Source organism: Dermacentor variabilis, chromosome 2, assembly GCF_050947875.1.
Source record: "Dermacentor variabilis isolate Ectoservices chromosome 2, ASM5094787v1, whole genome shotgun sequence".
In the NCBI taxonomy this organism is placed as follows: Eukaryota; Metazoa; Arthropoda; class Arachnida; order Ixodida; family Ixodidae; genus Dermacentor; species Dermacentor variabilis.
The window spans coordinates 257,523,154-257,545,508 of record NC_134569.1 but is presented as its reverse complement, the minus strand read 5'-3'; the positions used below and the strand labels follow the sequence as shown (position 1 = coordinate 257,545,508).

The following is a 22,355-nucleotide window of genomic DNA, read 5'->3' as shown; positions in this document are numbered from 1 at the left end:
TTAATTTCAACCACCAGGGGATCTTTAACATGCCCCTCATGCACAGGATATGGCCGTTGTTGGATTTCGACCCCGTCGAAATGCAGCTGCTGCAGCCAGTATTTGATCACGCGACCTCGTGCTTAGCAGTGCAACACCACAGCTGTTAAGCCACCGAGGCGGGTTAATTTCTGACACCTTGCAGCCGACTCCAACTGCATGACCGTATGCTAATTTGGCCACCGAGTCCCGTAGAAATATTGATGATTTCATGTTGATATGTTGTCAGCATTTCCTCTATACTGGAACAATTGAAGCCTCGTCGATCTAGAAGTTGTCAAATGTGGCCAAACCACAGTACAAGCCAATCTAGTAAGTCGTTAAAAGCTGCATTTGAAATTTGAGCATTTTGTCATGCAAGTTCCATTTTGCTCTTATCATCCACCATTCATGGTCGGCTGATCCTGCTGATGACGCCAGTGGAATGTCACTCTGACTGCTGACAAAGCACAAAAGCATGAAAAGGAATAAAATAAAAGGCATTGCCATAAAATCTCTATAACTCACAGTCTGCGTGAGTTGTCTATTATCTCACTGTCTAGGCGAAAGGTGTACGTGCATGCAGAAACATGTTGACAAACTTAAGCCGTACTACTGGATGATCAATTTTGAAGATACTTCTGCTATATTTGCATGAAAATAGGTCAGCAAAATTAATGGAACTCACTCAGACCCAGACTCAACAATATTCTACTCAGCTGGGCCACTCGGACTCAAACTCTCCAATATTCTACTAAGCCGGACTGACTCGGACTTGGACACACCAAGCCAGGTTCACTCGTGCTCAGACTCAAAAGAAGCAAACTCAGGCAGGCCTACTTAGAATCATGGACTTACATTCACTCTGACTCTTTTGGATTGATGTAATTATGGACATAATCAAACTAATGGAATCATCGGACCAGACTCTACTAAATCTCATGAAAGGGCACGCTTACTCATTCGATTTGAACTTACAGGCTTATAACTCATGTGAATTACAAGCTCACTAAAAGGATCACTGACAGAAAGCAAGATCAGAGCTTGCTTCAAAGTCAAATTCACACTCATGTTTACAAATATGCACTGCCATGCACTCACTTGTAGACTCTTCTCCTCAAAATCACACATACCCGTTTATGCTCATAATGACATGCATTCACACTCACGAATGTTTACCGACAAACAAAACAGGGTGTCAAACCGAAAAAGAAATACCAGTTCAGTTTGGGTTTGACGCGCCCTGATTTCTTTCCGGTTCAATTCCTGTTTCTACAAATAAAAAATGCAGCGACGATTCAGCTGTAAATGTGAGAAAAATGCGTCAGCATCATGTCACACCTCTTTGAGGCCTTCAGTAGGTGACAAACTGCGTTCACCACATTGCGAAGTGCTGTTCAGCTCACTTGACACACATCCTGCCTCTTCGAAGAGCGAAGTGCAACTGACGATGGTGTGGAGTCAACTATGGTGAGTTACGTGCATGTACACACACACTTCTACCACATGTCTGGCTTCCCACACTTCACACACATACACTTTTTTCCACTTTAAAACTTCTAATGCTTACGCAATGAAAAAATATAACAGTTTGCAAACTGTTTCAGCATAGTACACTTTACCTAGTCTCATGACGACACACTGCCCAGCGCTACCGACTTGTCGACATGGTGAATGCACAAGTTATGTCAGAAGGAGGCAGAAATGAACTACCCTGTAGATGAGAGAAAGCAATTGATGTTTTTACATGAATGCCAATTAATGAAGCATAATGTTACCCAGCCACAACAGGCTTACACATAAAGGCAGCCATCTTAACAGGCAGTGGTGTCACTAGATCTAGAGTGTGCGGCTTGCGGTGCATTAGCTCGATGTTTCCATCTTTGCACTCCCACTTTCTTGTGTTTGCTTTTATTGTCATTCGTACTGAGTGCATGCAAACGGTACAAAATTGCCTTCTTAAATGTATGAGCGTGCTGATTTAGGTGTATGTCAAGGGAAAGTCTCGATGATCATAATCGAATTATACGGTTTTTCTTCATAAATGGTGCATTATAATTTAGCTGCATGATATTGCAAACATGTAAAAAATTGTAAATGTGTACAAAAATAAAGAAGTAAGACATTATTAGTCTGATTCTGATAAGAGCACATCCACAGAGATGGCAAGTGACAAATCACGAAGAAAAATGATGCAGTATTGTTCATACAACAAAGCGCCATATTTTCTGTACATCACAATGTCCAGAAATCCATTACAAAAAGTGAGCATATATAATGAGCATGCACAGCACAATCACTAAAGTGCAGCTGAAAGTACATCATGGAAAGAAAAATTTAACTGAAAAGATCCAGGAAGTAACATAAGTAACACCATTAAAATACTAGCTGTACACTCAATTAACTTTTTCCCAATGCTGTGAAGCATGCTCGCCAAGATTGCATTGCAGGAGAAACAGTATGCACCATAAAATTCAGTATAAAAAGAAGCCTAAGTAACATGATGCCTAACCTAACTACGATACATGAGCACACCTGAAAGTTTGTGTCACCTCACCATACCGGAATACAGGACTGGGAACTGAACTTTTCGAAGGTCCCCCCAGTTGTTTCACAGATGCCATATGCCATATGTTTCACAGATGCCAGACAAAAATTGCACATAAGCGTAGATATGCATACAGCACAGCCAGCAGATGGCCGTGACATCAACATTAATTGTGCAGAATGCCAGCACCACATCCGCACAAGCCAACGGTGCCAACACACAATTTAAGCAGCATGCACGCGTAACAAAGAAGGTCAAGCACATGCTGAAAAGGAATGCTAACTGAACCTGTTGTATATGCTGTCATCTAGTGAAAGTGGGGAGACATAGTTCCCTGTGACTGCACGTGGTCGACGATCTGACAGCACGTGCTCTTCTTCTTGAGATAGAACACGTCTGAGAGACCATTAAATGTTTGCGTATGTGACTCCTCGTCTGGCTGTCTCGCACTTCCTTCCTGGCTACAACATGGTGTCAGAAGAACAGGTTCTACCAGCGGACATCGGCTCCTAGTCCTCCTTCGTGCGAAGGACGATGCCAGCAACGAAACGCCGGTAAGCTGCTCTCTATACGCACATCTCGGTACTCAAGCAACTGACCCCTTAACATTCAAGGCCACGGCGTCATTCGTAATTCAACCGCCGGATGCATTCAACTTTTTGACACCAAACGAGCGGCCGAAGTGGAAGCAAAGATTTTCCGAAGCTCTTCAGGGTGGTGTGTTCAGCCCGAGAAGCATGAAGTAGACATGCTACTCTACATCATGGGAGAGCAAGCCGAGGAAATCTACACCCCTTTTGCGCTCTCTGAAGAGAACTCCAAGAAATTCAACGCATTCGTGGAGCAGTTCGACAAATAGTTTATCCCATGACGCAACGTAATCTTTGAATGAGCCAGATTCCACACCAGAGTGCAACAAGACGGTGAGTCGGCCAAAGATTTTGTTACTGCGCTTCACACACTTTCAAAAGACTGCGAGTTCGGCACACTTTGAGAAGAGTTCGTGCATGATTGCCTCGTAGTTGGGATAAAAGATAAGCGGCTATCCACCAGGCTACAGCTCGACGCAGACCTCACTAATCAGAAGGCTCTTGAGTCCGTCCGCGAGATCAAGAGCATCCGTCAGCAACAAGTCGAGCTCTGCCAGGAAGTGCCACGTGTGAACAAAGTTGCATCCGCTCCCCAATCCACTTGGGGTACTTTGAAACAGGACAAAAATGGCAGCTATTTACGTGAGGCAAACAAGCCATCTTCATCCTCCGGTAAAAACAGCATGCAGAAACCATGCCATTGGTGCAGTCAAGAGCGTGACTCTCGTATTCTGTGCCCAGCATGCTCAGAAGTCTGCAGGAATTGCCAGAAAAGGGGTCATTACGCCTCTGTATGCATGTTGCGGCGCCTCGATTGTGCTGAAATGCAACAAGTCAATTTAGAAGCAGGATTCCTCGGAGTAATCAAGACGTTGGATGCTGGAAAGTGGGAGGCAACAGTTTTGGTTCAAGGTCAGCCAGTAGATTTCAATATCGACACTGGCGCCGACGAAACAGTCCTCCCGAAGCAAATATTCCAGACGCTCAAGGACAGACCTTTTCACTTGGCTCCAGGAGCCTCGCCAGCTACATGGTCCAGATGGAAAGCTTCATCCAGCCACAGGAGTGGCACAAGTCGAGCTCATCTACCGCGACCATACGACTACTCAGGATGTCTACATCTTAGATGAGGTCTGCACTTCGTTGTTAGGCAAGCCAGCGATCAAATAACTCCGGATGTTGACATTTTGTAAACGCCATTGCTGAGGAAGTGAATCCGAAAGAAGAGTTTCCAGCGTTGTTCCAGGGACTCGGCAAGCTGCACAGGGAACACCAAATTCAGCTGCAAGCAGGAACGAAACCTTTCGCGCTCAGCACTCCGAGGCGCATCCCAATTCCTTTATACGAAAGCACAAAGTTGGAACTACAAAGAATGCAGAAACTCGGTGTCATATCACCTGTTGACGAGCCAACTGAGCGGTGTGCACCAACGTTAGTCGTCCCAAAGACCTCCGGAGACATGAGAATCTGCGTGGACTTCACAGAACTGAACCGCCACGTTCTGAGAGAATGGCATCCTATCCCTTCCGTGGAGCACACTCTCGGACTTCTTCACGGAGCTAAAATGTACTCTAAGCTGGACGCTAACTCTCGATTTTGGCAAATTCCACGTTGTGAAGGTTCTAAAAAGCTCACCACGTTCATCTCACCTTTGGGGCGCTTCTGTTTCAACCGGTTACCATTTGGAATTGCGCCTGCTCCTGAACACTTCCAGAAACAGATGTCATGAATTTTAGAAGGCGTCAGTAGGGTTGTCTGTCACATGGACGACATCCTTATCTGGAGTTCGAATGAGCGTGAGCACAATGAGACACTCAGAAATGTGCTGCAGCTACTCGTCAAAGCTGCAGTGACATTGAATGAAACCAAATGCTTGTTTAATGTCCAGCGCCTCATGTTCCTTGGACGCTGGCTAGACCAAGATGCAACACGACCCAACAAAAGGAAAGTCGAAGCCGTTATGAAAATGGAGAGCCCAAGAAACAGGACCAAGCTGCAGAGAGAACAACAAGTAACAGGAAAATGCCACTAAAAAGTTCCAAATTTCCAGAAAGACCCTGGCAACGCATTGCAATGGACTTGTTTCACTATAACAGCAAGTGGTGGTTGATAGCAACAGATTATTATTCAAGATACCCTGAACTGGCTCGGCTCGAGAAGCTTATGTCCGCAGCTGTAGTCAACCACTGCAAGTCATTTTTTGCACGCCACGGGATTCCTGAGGAAGTGGTTTCCAACAACGGCCCGCAGTTTTCGTCGACTGAGTTTTCACTCTTCGCTCAGGACTACGCCTTCAAGCACATTACCCCTAGCCCTCACCATCCTCAGAGCAATGGACTTGCTGAGGCTGCAGCAAAAATCATCAAGACTTCCATGACAAAGGTGAAAGACCCTTACTTGACGCTTCTAGCTTACAGGCCGACTCCTTTGAAGAATGGGTATAGCCCTGCGGAACTACTGATGGGTCATTGGCTAAGAACCAAGTTTCATCTTAGTTCCACCAAGCTGACACCCCAACTGCCAGATCAAGAGAGCTTTTGGAAGTTCGAGAAACAGTACCGGAAATGTCAAAGGAAAGACTTCGACAGACGTCACGGAGTCCGCGACCTGCCTGAGCTATTCTACGGAGACAACGTCTGGTTGACAGACCTCAAGTGCAAAGTGACAGCGCAAGCACCAGCTGATGAGCCTCGTTCCTACTGGGTTAACACTGACACTGGTGCTGTATACAGGAACAGAACCCAGCTAGTTCGCTATTCCCTTGCTAAAACCAATGCAGAAAGTGTTTGTATCAGTGAATTGTAGCAGACGCCCGTTCGTGTTGCCAAGACACTTCCCACATGCATACTAGAACTGGGAAGTGCGTGAAGCCGCCTGCTGCAGTGACCTTCTCATGCTCTGTTGGGGAGATGTTGTATATGCTGCCATCTAGTGAAAGGGGGGAGACACAGTTCCCCGTGACTGCGCGTGGTCGGCGATCTGGAAGCGCGTGCTCTTCTTGAGATAGAATACGTCTGAGAGACCATTAAACATGTGTGTATGTGACTCCTTGTCTGGCAATTACACTCTTCCTTCCTGGCTACAACAGAACCAGCCACACTAAGCATCCGCAATGTGATCACGCTTGCTTCTCATGCCAGTGCCGTAACAACTGATAATGCCTTACCCTCCTCGCAAAGGTGAAGGCGAAAGTGAAAGCTATGTTTGCAAGGCACCCCATGCTTTGCGTACGCCTGCGATGCTTCTCACATTTCCCTTTCAAACTCTTTCCATCATGCTGTGGAGGCGCAAGGAGTAGACACAGTTTTTGGAGCGCAACGATAAGCACCTGGCAGGGAGCGGGTGTCAAGCAGGCATGCACGCAAAGCTTGCATGTGTGTGTGTGCAAGGGAATGGGGAAGTGCAGCATAGCTGCAAGCACTGTGCTGGCGATAGTGCAGAAGCGGCGCAGTTCCGTGTTGAGTGTTTTCTTTTTTATTCTCTTTCTCTCAATACAGGCATTCAAAGTAGGGTACACCACTTCGACAAACTTTTCACATTGCTGCCACTGCCATAATTTTAGCGATGGCTTTTTTTTCTGAATTGACCGTACCTCTGACTCTCACAAAATTTATTTTTAGCTTAAGGCTCACTCAGGATCACCAAAATTCTACTAAGGCAGACTCACTCAGACTCGCGGGTCAGTCTGAGCCTGAGTGACATGACTCACAAGTGTGTTTGCTGACCTATGTGCATGACTAGCACCGCACGCATCAATGGGCAACCGTGCTTCCGCACTGTGACAAGATTGCTGTCGCTCGTAGACGCCAGTGCGTCTCGTGCAAGTTGAGCGAAATTGATGGTATCCTCGAAAGTGACAACCTGACAGTACGGTATATTCTGTTTCGGCCACTTGTGGAATGAAGTCTTGTAAATTCTGTATTTAGAACTCGCAATTCTTCCGACTTCTTGGCCGTCTCGGTCGAGTCTAAATTATTGGTCAGTGACTGCACATATATACAGCAATGGTTTGCACTGTACTCGGAAGTGATCAAATGCGCAAAACAGCAGTAGCCAGCACCCTCTAAGGAGAGAGCAGAGGCAAGGAAAGCATAGTTTTAAACACTCTGCACTGCCTCTGAGCAGTTTCTTGCCTAGATTCTTCTGCTTCTATTCCAACACTTGGGCTGGCATTCAGCTGTCACTCCATCCGGAAGGTGCAATGGGCAGCTTTCATTGAGCTCTTGTTCATGGGAATCGTACCCTTGCTCTTCAGGTTGTGGGAGACTGCAACGTCCGTGCCCACTCTTCTCTCATCCTCCAAATTTGGGGATTTCTCAGACCTGGAGCTCATCCTCAGTGTCTTGCTCCTACAGCTAGAGTAATTTGTGTTGCCTCTATCGGAACAATAAGCCAAAGCGTGGTGCGTAGGGTTTCTGCACAGTCTTACTAAGCTGGGAGCCACACTCGTCAGGGGCTGACAGAGACTGCCTTGCACTCTTGCAACCGGGCCCTTTGGTCACCACTAGAGTGTGCAGTACAGCTTTTCCCCAGCAGCAACATGCTAGCTGTGCCCAGCATTCTGTGTAGTTGCCCTGGCCACAGGCACCCATGCCTCCTGTGCCGCCTGTGTGACCAAAGAAAACAGCAAGGGCTCCACTCTCCATTGATGAAGGTTCAATTCAAGCGGCCCACTGCATTTTTTCTCAGCTGAACCAGGAGCTGAGCCTCATCACCCAGGTGGAAAGGGAAGAGGAGCAGCAGAGGCACAAAAACATGCCACAATCCTGACAGGATTTACATCGAAGGGCTGTGCATCGATTTTGGAGCGATCTCCATCCATTAGAATGCTGCTAACGAGGCTGGGAATTTATCCCATGACACAATGAAAGTGCACTGTCATAAACACCATCCGTCTGTCTGTCTAGTCACGTGTTGCTGCACCACACACTAGGAAAGGTGCAGTTACACCGAAAATGCACAAAAACAACCCACCTGTGTTCCACAGATGAAGCGCACTGAGCTCAGCCCTGCACCATGAGTGTCCAGGGCCTTCTTGCCAGCCTCGATCACATCCGGGTGACTCTGCAGGTGTTGGTGCATCAAGCACATCATTCATATTACACATAAGTAAAATCTCAGCTTTCCTTCATTATTTGAAGACAACCAAGTGTGAAACAAAGACAAAAGTTGGTCACGTTTCCCTGATTCACTCCTGCCTTCGCAGTTGGTTTCCATTTGAGCTGTACCATCCAATGTGCCCTCAATGGCTGTTACCCCAGTTTCAATTCCAGTGATGACTTTTTGAATTTTTAGCATTTCTATAGTTTCAGTGTAGCATTCATTGACAAGGGAGAGAACATAATCAATCTTGGGACCAGGGTTAGTCTCCACATCTCTGGCACAAGTCAAGAATAAAGCAATGAATGAGGATAGTACAGTGATAGCTCGTTAATTCGAACTTCAATAATTCGAATTTATGGATATTTCGAACTGTACGATTTGGTCTGGCCAAGCTTCACAGAAGTCTATGTATAGAAAAGCCTGTTAATTCGAATGCGAGAAGGTTCCACCATGGATAATTCGAACTACGTGCCACTGTGCCGGTGGCTTGGCACCAGGCACACGGCCAGAGAAACGCACCTACTGCCTACACATAAGGCTGCGTCGCCTCTGGAACGGAGAAAACGGTGATAGAAGGCAAAATAGGGAAAAATCTAACCGGCGCAGGGTCGGCCAGAAGGCAACGGCGGCTGCCTCCTCTCCATTCTACGAGACCTCCGAGACTTCTAGCCCATCGCGAATCTCGGAGGCTTTGCAAATATTGTTCAGTGTGTTCAGCACATGTTCAGCGCCTTTATCTCGGCAGTCTTCATTGGTTGTGCACGTCTGTTTTCAGCTTACGAGGTACCGGCCATCGCGATTCTTTGCGATGGTGTTAAGTCTTCGCTAATGTTCGTTTCGGTGGACATCGGTGGTGTGGCACAGTCGGACCCAGAGCTGCGACTTGAAGATGGCATGTGCCCGCAGCAAATACCATGCCAAAACACTGCAAGAGAAGAGTGATATCCTGTGGGAAGTGGACGCCGGACTCTTGTCTAAGCAAGAAATTGCAAAGAAGCATGCAATACCGAAAAGCACGCTATCTACTTACATAAAGAATAAGAGAGCTATTTAAGATGCCTTGGCGGCAGAAGTTGCCAACGAAAGGAAGAGGTTGCGGCCCGCAAAGTATCCCAACCTCGAGAAAGCGCTACTGCTTTGGATAAAAGACATGCGCGCTCAGGAAATTCCAGTGAGCGGCCCTGTGATACTGGCGAAGGCAGCGGACTTCGCCCTGTAGCTGGGTTGCAACGACTTTGCTGCTTCAGATGGGTTGCCGCACCGTTTCTGCGAACATTACGAGCTTGCTTTCCGCACTGTGTCGAGAGAAGCAAAGGCCGTAAACGTTCAAACGTGTGAAGCTTGGCGCTCCGAGGTGTTGCAAGGCCACATGGAGAAGTATTCTCCGCAGGACATATTTAATGCGGACGAAACTGCTTTATTTTTCAAATTGCTGCCTGCCAAAACAATCACATATAAAGGCGACAAGTGCACTGGAGGGAAAAGAAGCAAGGAGAGAATAACTGTACTGGTTGCTGCGAACATGGCAGGAACTGAAAATCTGCCGCTTTTAGTGATCGACAAATCGAAAAGTCTGCAATGCTTCAAGAACATCCGGTCCCTCCCAGTGGACTACGCGGCCAACGGAAAGGCATGGATGACAGGGGAATTGTTCGGACAGTGGCTAGCGAAGATGGACAAAAAGTTTGAGCGTTGTGGACGGAAAGTCCTCCTGCTCGTTGACAACTGTTCGGCTCATAAGGTCGCTGTTGAGATGAAGGCCATTGAGCTAGCCTTCCTTCCACTTAACACTACAGCGGCGCTGCAGCCCATGGACCAAGCTACCATTAAAAATTTTTTATCGTTTTACCAGCGCTATCTGTTGGAGCAAATTATTTTGTGTAATAATTATCAGGTGACGATCCTAAGTGCACTACACATGCTGGTACATGCTTGGGAGCAAGTAACTGCGGTTACGATAGCAATCTGCTATCGCCACTGCGGCTTCGGCGCGCAAGCTCTATAAGAAGGAAACCAGCCACCTGCGCTCGAAGATGGTGTCACCGCTCCCATGGCGGACATTTTGGACGACATCTCCTTTGCTGGCTGTGTCGACATGGACGAGAGCGCAGTGGTGTGTGGTGTGCCGACAGATGAGGACATAATTTCTCAGGTCAGAAGTACTGAACCTGTCGCTGCCAGTGACGAGGAGGAGGAGGAAGATGAAGCACCAGTGCGGCCCTCCGCTGTGGAGGTCATGGCTGGATTGAATGCTGCCCGTCTCTTCTTCAGTTTTGAAGAAGGCGAAGAGGAGACTTTCCACTACATTTGCTCGTTAGAGCAAAAAGTGCTGGCTGTCGCCTTCAAGGAAAAAAGGCAGACTACGATCACAGACTTCTTCAAGCATTAAATTTTGACATGCCCTACTGCTTCCAAATTGCAGTGTACTGTTGTTTTCCTTCACTTTCGTTAGTTCAAACTTTCAATAATTCGAACTGAAACGAGCTTTTACTGTAACAGGCAAGGTCGAGGTCACATTCACCCATTAGTGGGTGAATGTGAGACCCCCCCTCTCCCCAAAGCTGATTGGAATACATGATTAGAGTGCAGAAGGCTGGAATATGTATAGGTTCTTCAGTTGCACCTATATTTTGCTATATATATTTGTCGGTGTTTGACCAACGAGTTCAACAATTAATTTCTGGGCATCATGTCATGCGCATCTTCCGTAAGGTTGATGACTACTTAGTCATACTCCCCGTGTACGCACAAGATAAGCTTAATAATGCCGTAGATCACCTGTTAAAGGATATTCCAATCAGCTTCGGCAGTGGGGGGGGGGGGGGGGGGCTCACATTCATCTACAAATTAGCCAGGAATAACTCCCTTCATTTTGACCCAAAACACATCTGTTGGTATTACAAACCCAGGACAAGGACAAAGAAGGCCCAATGGCCATTTGAAAGTGCACATTCCAAACTAGTTAAGAGAGCCAACATAACCCTAGCTTGTAAGTACACCCTGGAAAAATCATGCAAGCACAAGTTAGAAACCAGTTTCAATCAGCAAGTTAGGCACTTCTCTCGACTGGTTACCCTCAGAGTTTAATCACAGGCGCCTGTGAAAGTCTTTTGCAAAAACTTAAAGGTAAAAAGCACCAGAAAGAGGGTAATAAGAAAGAAAAACTGCAGGTCATGCCCTATATTCATCGAGTTTCACACATAAATAAAGTAGCAAGCCGCTAGGGATCAAGGTCGTTTTTTTCAGCTCCATGCAAGCTCAGTAGAGTGTGCTCCATGGTGACAGGCAAGAGAAAGAGTAGGCCACAGCATTCAACCATGCACGAAATGCACTACACAGACCGTGTTTGTGGGGTAGTGTATTCGATTCCCTTGACATGTGGCAACACTTATATTGGATAAATGGACAGGTGTTTCGATGAAAGAGCACAGGAATACCAATGGCATATAAAAAACAAGGCAGGCGGCACTTTGGCCCTGCACTATGACAGATGCAGAGAAAATAGGAAGGCAGAAGAAACCCTTGTAAACCAATATTGAATAGCACAAGGTTCCTGTTCTATTCGAGGGATCAGACTGAAAGGGAGATTGTCGAAACGTTCTACATACTAAAAAATGACGAGAAATGTATCGGCACGGCATATGTCTCATTGCTTCCAGAAGAAGTCAATTTTCTGGAATATGCCGCTTCAAAAAAATTCCTTTTGGCGGTCTAAGGTGTCTTTTGGTTTTGTTTGTTGTAGGTGTTTTGTGCTGTGAATGCCACCGAGCATTACTTTTTTCACCAGATTTCACTCTTTCCATAGTCACATTTGTAACTTCAACAGTCGCCGTCACCCCCACTTTCCATCGTTGTTTTCATTAAGCTGTATTTTGAGCATTCATGCTTTCATGACATCATTTCAACATTTTTTTATCGATGTGATATTCCCTGTTTGTTATGTTTATCTTTTTTTTTTGCCTTTCTTGCTTTCAAACAAGCCCGCCAGAACGTCATACTGAAGTACATGATTTTTACCATGGTAACACTATGTGGAGAGCAATAAATTTTCAAGTAACCAAACACTCAATTAGCAAAGTTTGAGACTGTTTCCCGTATAGCCCACAAACAAGAAAGTATGTTGAAATGTGTGATGTAACATTTATTTCTTTTTATTTAATATTATCTCAAGTACCCCAGGAATTAGATTTTACATGGGGGATGGTTTCATGATAATGATTGGATGGCAATCTTGAAACCACGCAGATTGGAGTGCCTTGTGGTATGCATGAACAAGGAACCCAGGAAAGCAGCAGTCTGTGCTGGTGCGACAAGAGGGACAGTGAGCTAAGAAGATTACCGAGTTGCTAAAAGGGTAATAGTAAAACCTGTAGTAAAGGCACAGTCTAGATCTAAGATGCCTTAGGTGCACATAAGTAAGATGTGCTTTCGTTTCTTGTCATGCGATGCTGCTGTGGTAGGAGCAACCAGAGTAAATGTAGCAAGTTGTGCGATATTGGGCTATTTCAAGTGCATTAGAAAGGTTCGATTGGTGTGGCTCCCAAGCAGAGCATGCATATTTCGGAAAACTTAGGCCACACGCATGTCAGATATGATAGTACAGTGAACTCTCATTAAGACGAACTCAGTTAAGCCAAATTTTCACATATAGCGGACAACACAGGAACATTTGTTTGGTTTTTCATAGACTCAATGCAAAATAAAATCCGCTTAAGACGAACTGCCTCAGACGTGCTCTTTGGTTAAGATGAACATTCGGAATGACCACCACCGCTACCGATCCTAGAGGCTAGGGTGCCTCAATGCGCCGCGCCTGGGGGTGCACACATGGGGGTGCGCACATCAAGGCACCCTACAGGAGGCCTGCGCCGCACATCGCCCGTGGACAGAGGTGCAAAAAAGAGGCATTTCACTTCATGAACACGGGTGACACGCAAGCGTACGGGTGCTATAGTGCATACGAAGCTATCGGCCCTCGGTGCACCTAGACTGTCAGCATTGTAGATATTATTAATGACAGGGCACGCGTGGCCGCACCATACGCAGCAGCCGCCAGAGTAGAACACTCCCTTTTAAACAGTTGCATGCTAACTAAATTAACAAGCATGGTGTCAGCGTGCACAGGCAAACATGAACACACCACACTCGATGACCACAGATGCTCGGCGTCGAAACGCTAGCGTGAGGAATCGCGGCAGCAGCAGCGAGCGAAGTGACCCTTCGCACTGTCTATTGCTTCAATGCAAACTAAACGGTGACAACACAGCACACGCAAAGCTATGAGCCATTGGCCAACCTAGGCTGTGCCCCAAAGTAGGTAGCTTTCAAGATAAAGCCCACGCAATCACGCACAGCCAAAGTACAACGACCCCCCCTCCCCTCCTTTCCTCCTTTGCGCACGTGAGATTGAGCTGCCATCGTCAGCTCACCGTTGCACGCTTTCACTAGCACACACAGTGTACAGCGCACAAGGACAATGTTATCACAAGGCGAGCCCGGTATGTCCGTATTGCAAATGAAACCTGTAGCCTCCGCTTACTTTCCTCCTCCGTGACACTTCATCTCATTTCTACTTCCGCATTTCACTCAATGTCACCTAGACTTTCTTCTAGGTTGCGTTGCTTTTTTTGCGCATTCAGCACGCTCCTTCACACTTTCGCTAGCGTGGAGCCTGCACCGATGACCTGTGAGGCGGCAGATGCTTGCTTCAACTTTGGCACGGCAGCACCGCCGTGACGAAGTCGCCTGACGTGCCGCTGTTCATGCAGGTTCTCTGCACGTGCCTTAGTTTCATCGCTGGAGGCGCTGCGAAACCCTTCAACGCTGGAAACATCACGCTTCACTACGATGCTGGCGTGCCGTGACACTTCTGCGTGGGCGGATACTTCGGCCAGTTTGCTGACCTCACCAGTATTCAGGGGCATCAACACGTGGATGGTCTTTTCGGCTCACCATCTGGGGGCACGATGACGTCAGGACGCATGCGCAGAAGGGATTAGCTGTATGCTATAAAAGCATGCCCATCACCTACCAGCTTCAGTGGACACGGCAGCACCGCCGTGACGATGTCGCCTGACATGCCGCTGTTCACGCAGGTTGGTGAGCAAAAAAATGGCTTCCGTAGTGATGTTCTTGGTCTTATAGTGCTGCCGTGTCCACAGGCTGTCAATGACTGTATATGCGACTGTTTTTCTATTGCGGGCCTGTTCTTGAGTCTCTGGGGACGTGGAGAAAAATCCAGGACCAATAACAGAAGTAATGTGCAGGGAAATGCTCCAAAACCAGAAAGATATTTTGTCTAAACTCACTGCAGTTCAAGACAAGCAAGACTCGTTTGAAACAAGAATCCTAGACATGCAGAACAGGATTCTTCTTATTGAGAGTAAGGTACAAAGCTTAGACGAGACTCGGAACAGGCTCACAATTCTTGCGGGAATTGTAGCTGACCACAGCGTTGAAACATCTACTCTGGTCAAACATCTGCATGATCTAATGATGAAATAATCTTATCATTAGAGGAATTAAAGAAGAGGACCATGAAAACAAAGAGACCCTATTAAGCAAAGTAAAGGACGGAATCTTCAGCGCTACTCTGAAAGTGAATGTATCTTCTTTTGAACGAATTCATAGGTTAGGCTAGAAGATTTCTGGTCGAACTCGACCAGTCATCCTGAGGGTGGCAGACTATAGGGATAAAATGAAAGTTTTGCAGAACTGCACAAAACTGAAAGACACGGATTACAGTGTAATCGAAGATTTCTCTAAAAGAGTACAGGGAATAAGAAAAAGCTATGGGCCTCGGCAAGTGAGGAGAAGAAGGCAGGAAAGAAGGTAATGCTGCTTTTTGATAAATTAGAAGTAAACAATACGCTGTACAGCTGGAATGAAGAACATGAGGAAAGGTGCAAACTACGAACTGATGAGAGCAGCATTCCGGGCAAGTTGGTAATCCATTGCTTAAATGATATTGCGCGACATAAAAACGACACGGACATGAAAGAAGACGACACACCAAGCGCAAACTTTCAACTAAGTTTATTGTGCCACTGCGTCATTTTATACATGGCAGGCAACGTGTCATTTTTATGTTGCGCAATATCATTTAAGCTACGAACTGATACAGGAGCAAGTGATAATTGACACATGCAGGGCCAACATGCTGGTTTCAATATAATCAACGTAAATGCAAGAAGCCTGATAAACAAAGCGCATGCGCTTGAAGCTCTAGTTATTGATCATGCTCCAGACATTGCTGTAATCACTGAAACCTGGTTGCATAAAAATATACTCGATAGTGAAATCGTGCCACCCGGATATTCGCTGGTTAGGAGAGATTGAGATGGAAGAGGCGGAGGCGTGGCTGTTTTGGTGAAACGAAATATCATATTTTCCACTTTAGGAGTACCAGGAAATATTGAGGCTGTATGGATTACTACAAAATTCAATAATCGCACTATATTTATCGGAGCGGTATACAGGCCTCCAAACTCCCCAGTAGATTATGCTGCTAAGAGAATTCATGGAAACGCATGTGAAAGAGCAAGGTAGCATACTGTTACTAGGTGATTTTAATCTCCCGGCTATTGATTGGGATTCATATGTAGCCGGTCATACAGATGTTACATCTTCTGAGTTGTTTTTGGATTTAATATATTCCTACAATTTAACCCAGCTTGTTAACCAGTATACTAGGGTGTGTGCAACAAGATCATCTGTACTTGATCTTATATTAATCTCAAATGCTTTGACACCACATGTGATTGACTGTCTTGTTGATGAAGGGCCAGCTGACCACAAAATGGTTATTCTGTCCTTGAACATGTCATCGTACCCTTTGCACCAGGATTCAAGCATCCAATATCTAAACTTTCAAGCTGCTGATGATGTTAGTGTCTTGGTTACCTTGAAAGGTTGTTTGATAACTCTATGTCTGTTTATGAATCCAATGGTGGCACTGACGATCTCTGGGACTTTCTTTCCAAGGTTACGATGCATTGCATTACGCGATTTATCCCTGTAGGGGTAAAAAAATGTAAACGAAATAACCCATGGATTACAAGGGAAATAATACATGTCAAACGGAGGATAAAAAGGAAATGAAAAGCTTGTTCCCGAGATCCTAGCGCCCAAAACAAGACTTTGCTTCATAACATGAAGCTCGACTTAAACCGTCTGATCAAGGAATCCAAGGAGAGATTCTTTAACGTAACACTGAAAAATTTCCTTCATAATGCACCTAGTAAATTTTGGAGATATGTGAACCCTTCTAAAAAACAACACAAAGACGAGGATGAAAGGATTAACTAAGCACGTAAAGAAAATTTCAATTCATTTTTTTTTCCTCCGTGTTCACCAATGATGATGGCACACTTCCGTACTTTCATGACACCTCTGACGCCCTTCAGCATCTGACCTTCTCATCAACGAGGCAGGAGTCCTGAACCTTCTTCTGTGCATTAACATTAAGAAATGCCCCGGCCCCGATGGCATCCCGAATGAGTTCCTATATAGATATGCTCCGTGGGTTGCTAAATATCTTACCATAGTCTTTCAATCTTCGCTCACCTAGGGAACATTTCCTACAGCCTGGAAGCAAGCTAAAATAATTCCAGTTCACAAAAGTGGGAGCACATCTGGGGTAGGAAACTACAGGCCTATTTCTTTTATGAGTACCTGCTCCAAACTACTTGAGCATATAGTTTGTAAACATCTGTCAAATTACCTGGAAGCTTACAAGTTATTATCACCAGCACAACATGGTTTTCGCAAGAGGTTGTCTACAATAACGCAGCTTGTTCAAACCGTTCACGATCTTTCACAAACTTTAAATTGCCGAGGACAGGTCGACCTAATTTTTTTAGACTTCGCCAAAGCGTTCGACAAAGTATCATATCCTAAACTCCTCTTAAAAACGAATGAAATATTTAGAAATCCAAATATTACTAAGTGGCTTAAATCCTACCTTCAGTCTCGTGAGCAGTACGTTGAAATAAATAAAATTAAATCCATGCCCAAACCAGTTTTGTCTGGAGTACCCCAAGGCAGTGTCCTGGGTCCCCTTTTATTTCTTATATTTATTAATGGATTTGCCTTCTGATATAACTGTTCCACTAAGGTTGTTTGCAGACGACTGCGTCATTTACAACAGGATCGAATCTTTAAGTGACCAGTTAGAACTTAACAATTTACAAAGAATATTAAAATGGTGTAATGAATGGCAAATGTCATTGAACCCAGTAAAATCAGTTTGTATGACCATAACAAGAAAGAAGGTGACTTTGCGGTACAAATACAGCATAGGTCCACAGGAACTAAAAAGAGTAACAGAATATAAATATCTAGGACTAATATTTAGTCAAGATTTGAGATGGAATGCGCATATCAAACAGGTGTGTATCAGGGCAAATAAAGTCTTATGGGGTCTCAGGCGAAGACTGTGCAGCGCAACTCCTGAAGTGAAAAGCTTGGTATATAAGGTATGGCCAATTATTGAATATGCTAACATTGTATGGGACCCACACACTGTAACCAATCGTCATAAATTGGACAGAGTTCAACGACTCGCCTCCAGATTCATATTTAATAAATATCAGCGCGTGCACTCTCCTACTGAACTATGCAGCTGTGCAAACTTCTCCGCTTTAGAACTAAGGACTAAGTTTGACCGACTGAGATTTTTATACCCAATTGTTCATAACCAGATTAAACTTAATTTCACTGATTTCTGTATAATTTCACCAGATCAACGCTCCAGACACAAGCACAGCTTATACATACACCCGCCAGTTACAAGGAATGACATATTCAAGTACAGTTTCTATCCTAGGGCGATCAAAGAATGGAATGAATTACCCAATCCACTTGTCACATGTTCCTCTGTCAGTGCTTTTACTGCTGGTTTGGAGAATCTTATTTTTCCGGATATGACTGCGTCATAGCATTTGTTTCTGATGCGCATATTGCGAGTGTTTTGTCTTTGATCACTGCATGTCACTTTTCCAGATGCTGCTATTGTATTGTTTTTTGTTCTACATGTACCAATATTTTGTATATCTTTTGTTGTATTTCTATCCACTCCTGTAATGGTTGTGGGGAGCACCCGCCTCCATTTCCTCCCGCGTACCCGCGGCGTCCCGTTCGCACGTGGCGACGGGTCGGGCCGGCGTAGACATGGGAGAGAGTCACTACGCGCCCTCTCTTTCTCAGTCGCTCTGATGACGCGCGTACCCCTCTTCCCCTACGCGGCTCATGGGAAAGGGAAACGTATCCGGCGGGCGAGGAGGATTTCCCCTCGCAAAAAGGTAAAAAAGCATAAAAGTGCGCCACCGGGGGAGACTTGCTCTCTTGGGACGCCGACACCTTGGACCGCCTGGACGACAGCACCTGCCGCATCCCGTGAGTGACCTCGTTTGTCTGACCCACCCAGACAACGAGGCAAGCGTTTTTACTACTATTACTGAGAGGACGTCCCTCTGCGAGTGTTCGCTATTGCTAATAGCAATAAACGTTGTTACCATTGACACCGCTGGTTGCCTTATTCGTCCGAACCCGACGTAGCCGTGATTCCCGCGCTACGGGCTGGGAGTACCACGAAGCGACTGCGTGGGGCTAGATCCGGAGCTCGCCTTCAGCCCTAGCTGCACGCAGAGTGGAACCTCCACATTTGCGAATAAGGCAACCAGCGGTGTCAACGGTAACAACGTTTATTGCTATTAGCAATAGCGAACACTCGCAGAGGGACGTCCTCTCAGTAATAGTAGTAAAAACGCTTGCCTCGTTGTCTGGGTGGGTCAGACAAACGAGGTCACTCACGGGATGCGGCAGGTGCTGTCGTCCAGGCAGTCCAAGGTGTCGGCGTCCCAAGAGAGCGAGTCTCCCCCGATGGCGCGCTTTTATGCTTTTTTACCTTTTTGCGAGGGGAAGTCCTCCTCGCCCGCCGGATACGTTTCCCTTTCCCGTGAGTCGCGTAGGGGAAGAGGGGTACGCGCGTCATCAGAGCGACAGAGAAAGGGAGGGCGCGTAGTGACTCTCTCCCATGTCTACGCCGGCCCGACCCGTCGCCACGTGCGAATGGGACGCCGCGGGTACGCGGGAGGAAATGGAGGCGGGTGCTCCCCACATGGTCCATCCTTGGACTGACAGTATTGTGGCCATTTATAAGCTATTTTTTGTCATCTGTACATGATCATCATCATGTGGGGTTCATATGGAGTTCTTCTTCATCATCGTTTGTGGGGCTGGCTCTCGAGTGTGTGATCTGTGCTGTAGGCATGATCGGTTCACCGCATCTTCGACACGGAATAAACATAGTGACAACTGCTACGTCAAAAGTGGTGGCGTGTGCTTTTCGGTCCTCCGTCCTCTGACTCCCTGCTCAACCTCCTGGAGCGCCAATTGTGCCAGCTGTCCGCCAGCATGTCGCAGGACGAGCCAACAGGCACTCCTACTTCCACCACCTCAGCCTCGGCTACCCCAGCCTCCCCGTATTGGGTTGTCAGTGGACACCAGCGTGATCCCCATCTGTTTGCTGGACTTTGCGGGGAAGACGTCGAGGATTGGCTGAACGACTACGACCGAGTGAGTTTGGCTAACCGTTGGGACGATGCGTCCAAGCTACACCACGTCGCCTTTTATCTGACCGGAGTAGCGAAGACTTGGTTTTTCAACCAGGAGGTTGATTTCACGAACTGGGGCACTTTCAAACAGCAGCTCCGCCAAATCTTCGGCACACCGGCTGTTTGTTCCGCCCTCGCAAAAAAGACGCTGGACACTTGCAAGCAACAAACCAGTGAATCTTATACGTCGTACATCGAGGATGTGCATGCTCTTTGTCGACGCGTGAACACAGCTATGACCGAATCAGACAGGGTTCGCCACATCCTCAAAGGCATCGGAGCTATTGATTTCAATGCTTTAGCTATCCAGAACCCCGCTACCGTCGCTGATATCGTCGCTACTTGCCAGCGCCTTGACGAACTCGAATCAGTACGGTTGCAGCCAGACACCACTGCGAACACTACTGCCGACGACCCTACTTTACGAGCAATGATACGCGCAATAATTCGAGAAGAGCTCCAGTATCTTGGCTCAGCCGCAGGGCCTATGCCTTCTCATGCCTCTGATACCAATCTGCGAGACGTTATCAAGGAGAAATCGGCGTCCATGGCTGGTGCAGCGTACACGGACCCTCTAACCCCTAGGGCCCCATCCACGTACGCACAAGTAGCCGCAGCTACTCCAGTCATCGTTCCACCGATGCCTCCAAAACCAACTCCCATCTGTGACAAGCTTTCGCACGACCGCTCTTCACATGCTTTCTTGTTGGCCACTGTAGACGAGATGCCTAAACACGACAACAGATTCTCCCAATCTCATCAATTTGCGGACTCTTACTGTCGGCGCATCATAGACCACCTTCAAGGAGCTTCCCGCCCGCCTAACGCCCGCCTTTGTCGACAGCTGACGCAATTTAAGATTGACAACCGCGTCCTGTACCGTCATGTCTATCACCCTGACGGTCAACGCTGGGTTCCTGTCCTGCCACGCTCTCTACGTGGTCATGTCCTGCAGGCTTCTCACGACGACATGACTGCTGGTCACCTTGGTTTCCAGAAAACCTATGACCGCATCAAAGGTCGCTTCTACTGGCCTGGATTGTCCGCCAGTGTAGCGAGGTATGTCGCTTCCTGCGCCCTATGTCAGAGTCGAAAGCGCCCTACATCAGCTCCAAGCGGACAACTGCAACCGGTTCCTTGTCCGTCGCAACCATTTGAAATCGTTGGCATTGACTTGTATGGTCCTCTTCCTGTGACTCTCAACGGTAAACGATGGCTTGTGACAGCCGTTGATCACTTGACACGCTACGCCGAAACAACTTGTGTGAGTTCTGCCTCAGCCTCTGAAGTTGCTGCATTCATACTTCAATCCTTAATACTGCGCCACGGTGCTCCTTGCGTCCTCCTGAGCGACCGTGGAAAAGCATTCCTCTCGCAACTAGTAGACGAAGTAGTACTCAGAGCCTCCGGAACCACCCACAGGACTACCTCCAGTTACCATCTGCAAACTAACGGCCTCACAGAGCGATTTCATCGCACGCTGTCAGACATGCTAGCCATGTACATCGAACCGGATCACAGAAACTGGGACGCAATTTTGCCATTCGTGACTTTTGCGTATAATACCGCCGTTCAACGCACGACCGGTTACTCGCCATTCTACCTTGTCTATGGTCATTCGCCCAGTTCCTGTCTTGACGTCTCTTTCTTCGTGCCAACTGTCATTCAATGTCCATCCTCCTGTGAAGAATATGTGTCCCGCATTCTGCGTTGTCGCCAGCTCGCCCGCATCAACACCGAAGCACGGCAACAGGACCGCAAGCACCATTACGACGCCTCTCATCGCGTCGTGTGCTTCCGCCCTGGCGACGAAGTGCTACTCCGGACACCAGTTCGCACTCCTGGCTTGTGTGACAAGTTTCAACTTCGGTTCATCGGCCCCTACAAAGTCTTGGAGCACACCTCTGCAGTTAACTATCGCGTGGTACCAGTTATTGCTCCAAATGACCGCCGCTGCCGCACTGCTGAGGTTGTCCCCGTTTCCCGTATGAAGCCTCTCACGAGGCGTTCGCCGCCCCTTTGAATTGCGGCCAGGATGGCCGCTCTCGCGCGAGGGGACATTAGTGTGGCCATTTATAAGCTATTCTCTGTCATCTGTACATGATCATCATCATGTGGGGTTCATATGGAGTTCTTCTTCATCACCGTTTGTGGGGCTGGCTCTCGAGTGTGTGATCCGTGCTGTGGGCGTGATCGGTTCGCCGCATCTACGACTCGGAATAAACGTAGTGACAACTGCTATGTCACAGTATAAATAAACAAACAAACAAACTCCCTAGTGAACTTTTTCCAGCAGCACGAAAGCACAGAAGGATTTTTAAGGTTCGCCGATTTGCACAGAAGCACCAAACATCCATCACGGACTGGATGAAACCAAGCAAGAGTACCACTTGAAAACAATTTTCTATTAAGTTCAGCTAACTAAAGCATTTTATCTCGTGTCTCCCCCATTTCAAATCTACTTCATTTACCGTTTTGAAG

At 46.9% G+C, this 22,355-nt stretch overlaps 1 protein-coding gene across 5 annotated transcripts in view; it reads right to left on the bottom strand.

Annotated features, from left to right (window-relative positions):
* Positions 1–22,355, bottom strand: part of Gcat (Glycine C-acetyltransferase) — a 259,739-nt gene that overhangs the window by 204,342 nt on the left and 33,042 nt on the right. For all 5 annotated transcript variants that reach the window (XM_075682883.1, XM_075682887.1, XM_075682886.1 and 2 more), the window contains one exon: positions 8,131–8,220. In XM_075682883.1, coding sequence (XP_075538998.1) covers positions 8,131–8,220 — 90 coding nt within the window. The remainder of the gene's footprint in view (positions 1–8,130; positions 8,221–22,355) is intronic.